The sequence below is a fragment of the Haemorhous mexicanus genome, chromosome 3, assembly GCF_027477595.1.
Source record: "Haemorhous mexicanus isolate bHaeMex1 chromosome 3, bHaeMex1.pri, whole genome shotgun sequence".
NCBI lineage: Eukaryota > Metazoa > Chordata > Aves > Passeriformes > Fringillidae > Haemorhous > Haemorhous mexicanus.
Window position 1 is genome coordinate 27,506,513 of NC_082343.1, and position 8,477 is coordinate 27,514,989.

The following is an 8,477-nucleotide window of genomic DNA, read 5'->3' on the forward strand; positions in this document are numbered from 1 at the left end:
AGATTGTGTTTCCACTACACTGCAATTATAAAAATATTATAAATTCACTTTTCATTCAGAATGTGCTTCTGTTTATATAGGATCCCAGGAAGTCTTAAATGTGTGCATGCTTGTGATGTTTCATGTTGGAAAAAATTAATTACTTTTCACTATTCTTTTGGGAGAGGAATCATGTATTCCACTCCTTCTGCAGGTGGTTAAGTTCCCAGTGAAGTAGTGTCTTACAACATCTATCTGTATAGGGATCAACATGAGGTGAATGTCATTAAAACACCCAAGAGACATCCGAGATAAGAGATGCTTTTTCAACTAATTAAATTTAAGCACCCGTGTTTTCAGTAAAGTTCTTCCAGGATGATAAATCAAGACTGAGGGGTTGTCATCGTGTCAATTGCTCAAGTTCAAATTTTCTTGTAAGCCAGACTATCAGGAAAACTGTTAGCTAGTAATTTATATTCTTGAGGAGAAATTCATAAGATCATATTTCTGTATTAGTTGTTCTTCCACATATATAGGTATGTTGAATGTTCTTCAACATATATAGATATCCATTCTACTGTATTTTCTCAACTGTGTGACGTTCTGCCAGTTTTTACTAATGAAGTATGGTCATTTGCAAGTTTTTTTCTTTTGTTTTGTTTTGTTGTTTGTTCCAGAGTAGCAAAGATTCACAGTTCTTGCACGGCTGCTCACCTCTATGGCATATGATACAGCATTCTCCTGGGTAGCTGTGGAGTGTCCTTACATTCCCACATCTTCTGTTCTTGATGAAAGGCCTGTGGTTGGCAGACTACTTTTTTCACTTCAGTGTTTCCATCTATTCTTTGTGTTCTTTCAGAATTTCAAAACTGGAAAAAAAATTTACCCACATCTCTTCAGAAAAGAAGTTTGAGAATAAAAGGAAGGAGAATATATTAAAAAACCCATAGAGGATGGACAAAATGCCATGTAGTATGAAACTTGAACTTGACACAAGCTGGAAAGGAGTTTTATTACAGAGAAAATGTGGGGGGAAGGAAAAAAAAGGAAGAAAAAAAAATCACATTATCTGTGGCCTGCTTGATAGAGTTTCTTATCTGAATCACCAATATAAATGCAGCCCACGGTAGTAAGGACTGAAAGGCATCAGTTGCTATCAGATGGTTGTTCACTAACCATTGTAAATGCACTCATCCACAGTAACTACATGTCCACAAATATCTAGTCAAGAGTGATTGGCACCCTGGCTGCCACTATTAGTATATACATTAAGGTACTGAGGGGCATGAAGAATGAATTATCCCCTCAAATCATGAGGTAATCACACCAAAATAGGGCTGAGCGTGTTGGCAACATTGCATGGGAAAATTGACTCTGCTGCTATCCTTGCGGGACCCATGCTGGAGATGAAGGGTTGCACTCTTGAGAGATGACAACTCTGCACAATCTGGGCCATTGTATTTCAACAGCGTTGGAGAGAGGGAGGAGGTAGGGTCTTGTAAATCTTTATAAGGATAGCTAGAGATAGATATAGAAATATAGCAAATATGTATAACAGGTAAGAATTAATGCCAAATCTGTGAAGGCAGAAGGGAAAAAAATGCCCTTGATAGTAAAACCTGAAATACAATAGAAAACATTTTCAAAAACTCTATCCTCCTTGTATATACATGTAAAATGCCAGCTTTTTATGTTGATCCTCATTTCTGATACAGTATTACTTTAATAGCTAGCGTGTCTGATTGGTGAATTTCAGCTATATAAAGACTTATTTCATGCTGATAATTTAGGTTTAGTTTAGACTGTATTTCCTTTTATGTCTTTTTAAATCTTAAAAGTACCTGAACTGCATAGAAATGTAGACCACAGTTTCTCTTTTACAGCATTGTGTAAACATATGTAATTAGCCTTGTACTTATCTGCATTAGTATCATTAGAATTGAAAACCCATTTTAATCTGGATTCTGTTCTCTTCTCAATGTCAGCCTGTTTCTGGACCGGTACAGAGCTAGCCTTGTTGATGCAATAAAGAGATTACTCCAGCCCAGTGTAAGTATGTTTCTATTTTCTCCTGAACACTGGCTTCAGAATAATTAGTCTGTGCACAATGATTGAGAGAGTAATGGAATGGCAGGATTAATGTCATGTAATACTTTAATACTTATTATGTCCAACTTCAATTGAGTCTTCTAATCTATCAGATTCTTTCCTAATCATAAACTAGGAAACTTCTTATACTTGGCCTTCTGATAAGGAACACAGTGGGTAGTAAAATAAATGAAACCGCTTCAAAGATAGCGTCAGATTATTTTTATCAAAGCGTTTCTCAAGTATTTTCCTTTGATAATAATGTCTTCATATTAAAGTAAAATACGATATTGAAAGTTTTTATGTTGGCTTCTGTCATTTTTAATCCCTTCAATTGTAACCTTTGTCATTGTGTATTTATTTGTTATGAAAGAATATTTTTTCCTTTTCATTTATGGTTATATAAAATGAGCAAATCGCTTATATGTATACTGTGGCTTAAAACATTTTTCCATTAAGTAAGACCTGTGTTTACATGTTTTATACCTTAGAAAATAATGAAATTATGTTCTTCATAAAATGATTACATGTTCCACGTGAGTGTCACTCAAGAGATATTTTATCAATTTAAATCTATTGGGCTGTTTAAATCAGAGAGACTTGCAGGCGATAAAAACTCTGTTACATGCATATCTAAAATATATATGTCTTCTCAAATATTTAAAAAAGGGAAGATATCAAAAGAAGAAAAGGAGAAAACATTAAGTAATTGCTCTAAGTATGATTTTGAAACAGAAATTTTATCACTCAGGTTTAACATCCAAATCTTCCAATAATGTAAACTTCCAAATTGAAAAGAAAACATTTAATGCTAGCAGTGAATTTCCAAACTTTATTTAAAATTTGTAGTACTTTTGTAGTTTTTGTACAAGAGATTTGCTCTGTAAAAGGAATAGAAGACCCAAACGTGCAAAGGCTTAAGAACCCGAGTCATTTTAGTTGTGTAAGTAATCCCATTCTTTGCTTAGAGTGATCAGGTTTCTATTCTTGGTTCTATCATAGACTTTCCTGAGTGACCTAAGGCAAGTTACTTAAGACTGAATTATTTTAATGAGCTGTGGGGCAAGGCTGCCAGGAAGACAGGAGAAATGTAGCCACCCTGAGGAAAAGGTTACCCAGATATATCTGTCAGTGGCTGTAAGAAGAGGTTAAGCAGCTCCTGCTCAGAGTGATGCATTCTGACTTTCATGAATTACCAACACTTGTCAAGCTGCAATAATTTTTGGGACCACAGGTGATCTGGAACACAAAGCAGATCCCAGTTTAAAAAAACAGGAAAAAGGTTTTTTAGGCCCAGATCAATGTCAGCAACTGATTCTTCAGGTATTCCCATGTGCTACTGGCTCCATGAAAGGACACTGGGGAAGAAGAGCAAGAGTGGGAGGAAGAGAAGTGTCTAGGAGGCGCCCTGGTAACCGTGGAGCTGTTAGGCTGACTTTAAGCCATACCTGGCCTGACTCTTTAACTCCAGTCAGCTAATTCCAATTTAGTATATGCCTTTGTATTTCAGAGCATATGAGCTACACTCCTTTGTGAATGTAGATGGAGTAAAGGGAGATGGCTTTTTGTTGCCTGTCGTGTTTTCTTCTGCACATTGTGATCTAAGTACCAATAAACTAGCACTTACTTGCTGTGTATTTTAGGCATAGCAAATGGTCCCTACTTCTTATCAGCAAAGCTAGCTTAAGAAATTCATGCTCCACGCAGGAATTTCTGTTGCAGAGTTTTGGACCCCTATCCTAAGTGTATTTTTTAACTAAATTCAGTTGCCTTGGATGGATTCTATAGGATGGGAGCTGGGAGTACAGGCACCTGAAATGACCTCTCTCGTCCGAAAAGGATGTGTTCAGCAGAGATGTCTTCGAGCATATGCCTTCATATTTGAAAGGCACAAATAAAAATATATGCTCATTTGAGATCCCAAAAGATGCAGTCACATGTATGAAATAGTTACCAGTTTCACTGCTCTTGTTAACCTGTATAAATCTAAGGATAATGTCAGAGGGCACTTTACTAAATTGCACTATACTTAGGCTTTTAAAGAACAAATAAACTTATTTTCCAGTTGCAATAATTAAGAATAGTTTATGGGCATTAGTTTATGCCCAAGCTAAGGCATAAACTTTTTTTATGAAGGTCACTCTTCTACAATAATTATTTTGTCTCAGATTTAGAACTTTCCTTTTTGGAAATACTTTGACAAATTGATAAAATTGACATACCTAAATGCAAGTCATTTTTCGAATATAACTAGGCTACAACTAGTTTAGAAGAGTCCAGGGAAAATAATAACCAGCACTAGCAACAGAAAAAGTGGAATAAACAGAGAAAAACAGATATCCTTGCAAAGCTCTCTTGAAGGAGAGATTCAGAACACATAATCTATTCCTATTGTTAATTAAAAATTTATCCATGGTATTTTCTTTTTCAATAAGGTGATATTTCTGGCTATTAGAATCCTTATGGCACAGAATGATGTGTTTTGGTTAGCTTTTTGTTTGCCTTGAAACAGGACCCTGATCATTTCAATCATCTGATTCCTAGTACTGTCCCCATGGACAGTTGTGTTGGCACAGGAAGAAGTTCACAGAGCAAAATGAGCAGCTCACAGATTTACTGAGGGCTGAAATTTCTATCTGAGTTTGTTACAGAGGCAAATGTCACCTTTAAACCCATTCAAAGGGTTAGGCACAGAAATATTGCATTGAACAAATTTATCTTGAATGGCTGTATTTTATTTCTCTCGACCTATTTGACTTGATTTGCCAACATTTAAGGAGTTTTTATATCATTAAAATTTACTTTGAAGTTCAATCTCAGAATAAGCATTTTTTTGCATATTTCCCTAATTAAGAACAATTTTTTATCAAGGCTTTGATTCTTCTGTGGCCTGTCTATTTAAAATCCCAGTGAAGTCAATGGGATGCTGTTGAGCTGAGATTAGTACCAGCAAACAAGACCAATTTTAGTAAGAATTGATGAGGAAAGTTATATCCTAAATATGAATGACTGTCCCATTGTCTTATTGTAGCATTTCAGTGACACTTCAAACTATCAGAACTGGCATTTTCCACTGTGTTTTTTTCACAAGTTTACTGGAAGTGTTTTTCCATCTGAGGAAAGGCCATTTTGTATTTTAAACATCATCCTTTAAATATCATCCTAGGAGACACTTTTGAATTAGAATGAAACTTGGAATAGTCCATCAAGAGTAGAATCAGGAGACTGATTCTGTATTATATCCTGTATTTATCAGGACACTGATTACTATATTTCTCTTTCAAATTTAATTGAAAGTAGTCTTCAGAGAATATGAGAAGGAATGGCTGCATGGACTGCTGACTCCAGAGGGGGCAAAGGGATGCTATTGTGTGAGCACCTCATCAGAACTGCTGGATCAGTGGCCAACGTAGGGTCTGTAGCCTCCAGCACTCTCTGTTCACAAGGTTTAGTCACATCTGAAGCTCCCATGTGGATCATATGGTCAGTAAGCTCTGGATAAGGGACATTTTTCCCCTTACAGTGATCGTGAAAATGAGGGTCTCCAGAGGAGTCTTGGCCTTCTTATGCCAGGAAGGCTTTCTGCAGAACAGCATTCCAGGGAGCATGAGATGGCAGCAGGAGGAGCAGGATCCTCAGCTGAAGGCTCCCTTTGCTGCCCACTTCTGTCTGATGACATTAAAGCATGCCAAGGATGTGAGGGAACCGATTGTGAATTTCCTGTGTTTAATGTTTTTCATCCTGAGCTGAGCCTATATTCAGACCTAGCATTTACATAAGCAATTCCAGTGCCTTCGGTGGGAGTTACACCCCTTTGCACCTCTTATTTTGCCACGGAATTAAAGCTACAGCTGCACAAATGAACAGAAGTTGAGTTGGTTTGGATATTGCCCTAAGACTCCTTTGTGCTTTAATTTCCCACGAGAAAGATGAGGGTAACAGCATTTCCCTATCTCACCGAGCTGTTGTGAGAATAAGTACAGTGTTGTGGTGTTAATGGTTGGAATCTTTAAAGTACACATTAGCACCATAGGTACTGACATCGCGTTTTTATTGCTGCCTCACTGTGCATTGTCTTGTGTGCATGTGTGAGACCCAGATTTGTTCCCTGTTCTCCTCACTGAGTGTCTGTGTCAGCATTGTAACTTTCCAGCATTCCTATTGAAATTCTCTGTACTGATCACTCTTTTCCTGTGGCTTGCAGATTGCGTTTTCTCAAGCTAAATGTACTCCCACAGCATCTAATCCTTTCACAAGTTTTTCAGATCTCCAAAAATGTTTTTGGTCTCTTTGCTTGATTACAGCACCTCACAAATTAATCTTGGCTCTCATTAACATAGAAGTTAAATACAGGAACTTACCATAAACTTCGTGGCTCCCCTCAGTGTGATGTGCTGTTGGCTGATATTAACCTTTGTTTACAGCTCTTCAACCACTTTTCATTCCATGTGACAGGACACAGCATTCAGCCAGTTAGAATTAATTCTGCAAATAAGACTTCAAGAGATGCTCTATCAAGTAGGTTAGGTTTTGGACAAGTACTTTGCACAGGGTGTCTAAAATCTATCAGTTCAAGGTACAATCATTTTTGTTTTCTTAAATACAGAAGGATGAACAAAAAATTAGGTAATGGACCATAATGTATTGCTTGGGCATCATAAATGGCCTGATCATTTTGCAAGAACAAGAATGAGTATTCAGGAACATTAATTCTTGATTGAAATGCAATTTACCAATTTAAGGTCAAATTTAGTTGCACTGCTCAGATAGTTTAAAATATCTTTGAAAAATTAATGATTGGGGCTGATTTGCCTCCCATTTTGCTTTGTTCTATACTGTTGTAATTCCACTGACAGCAAATGGGAGGTACTCTTCTATGTGTGAGGGAGAAAAAGAAAATAATTATTTACAGTCTTTGCATGATCATGAGCTAACAAATGGATTTTTCATTGAGTGTATGTTCTGTATGCTTTTTCTGTGTTTTATTTTGGTAATCCACAGACACCATTATTATATGAAAAGAAGCAGATGTATTGCAGTTGGCAGTTTTCTAAAGAAAATGTTTATTTATTACTTTCTAGATTGCATTTGTTTAATCACAGAAATCTTGCATATTTTGAGCAAGTATTTGTGTTACCATATTTTAGTATTTTAACAAGAGGACAATTGACTTTTCCAGCTTGAGCATATTAAAAGCTTAGTCAGGTGTGTGCTATATCTGGTTCCCTTCCAGTCTTAAAAATGTATAAATTCTCTTTTTAATGTTCCAGGGAAAAGCAATGGTATTTGCTCCACTCCGAGGGAATACTTTAAACCAGTTTTGCAATCTAGCTGAAAAAGCTGGTTTCTCTATCCAAAGACATGAAAATTATGATGAACACATTTCGAACTTCCACTCCAAGGTTAGTTTTCTGCTTGTGTTAGATAACACTTTAATCCGCATTGCATTTTGAAGAGATCATGGTCCTTTTGGCAGGTAACCTAAATGTTTGATTAAAGTACTCCTTAGGTGTGCTGTTTCTGAACAGCTATTTTTGTATCTGATTATTTTGTGTGGTAGAGCCATCCTTTATCTCTGCACGTCTAGAAGAGTTTTGCAGAAGCATCTCCTGTTTACCCTTTTCATTCATAGAAATCTAATTTATGAGAGTCTTTTCTTGTTGTTGTTAGCTGCCTATAAATATACAGCACACAAGCATTTACATTTTAATAAAAAGCCTGCAACTTTTAAATAGGTTATATCCTGAAATGGACTGAAATAAATAGGAGGTGAATGTCTAATTGTATCATATCGTACCGCAAATCCTTATCTCTGGCTGCTTTATGGCTGGGTCAGTTGGCAGCTTCAAACTGCTAAATCTCATACAGAATTTCACAGTTGTGGGGTTGTATGTCAGATCGAGGCGCTACAAGATTTAGGTCAAAAGCACTTATCTGAGCGTGGTTTCTAAGCTTGCTTACATAAAACTACTGTTATCAGTCTCCTTTTTTATTATTTATAAGTGTGGAGTAATACAGGACATGAAGAGGAAGGCACTTCACAGAAAACTTTTTAGGAATTTCTTATTTTCCTGGAGAAGCGCTTATCAAAATCATATTTATTACTTGCAGTTCTGAGATCTCTCTTTCATACCTTAAAGAAATCCACTGTTGTAGGTCCATGTGACCTTAGACATAACCTCTTGCAATTTTCTAAGAATTGTCCCTGGAAAATACAGATGTTCAAAATTGAGGTGAAATGCATTTTTTTTTTCTATTTAGCACCACCATATGATGGAAGTCAGATTATGCTAAAAAATATGCATGTGATGCTGTAAGGAACAAATATACGTTTTAATGTGTAATTTCATTAGATAATAAAGACTACCATTAAAGCTATCTAGACATATGTACATAAAATCATCTAATTT

At 36.3% G+C, this 8,477-nt stretch overlaps 1 protein-coding gene across 1 annotated transcript in view; it reads left to right on the top strand.

Annotated features, from left to right (window-relative positions):
- Positions 1-8,477, top strand: part of CAMKMT (calmodulin-lysine N-methyltransferase) — a 211,687-nt gene that overhangs the window by 196,596 nt on the left and 6,614 nt on the right. The window contains exons 9-10 of the mRNA XM_059841194.1: positions 1,965-2,028; positions 7,338-7,469. Of these exons, the coding sequence (XP_059697177.1) occupies positions 1,965-2,028; positions 7,338-7,469 (196 nt within the window). The remainder of the gene's footprint in view (positions 1-1,964; positions 2,029-7,337; positions 7,470-8,477) is intronic.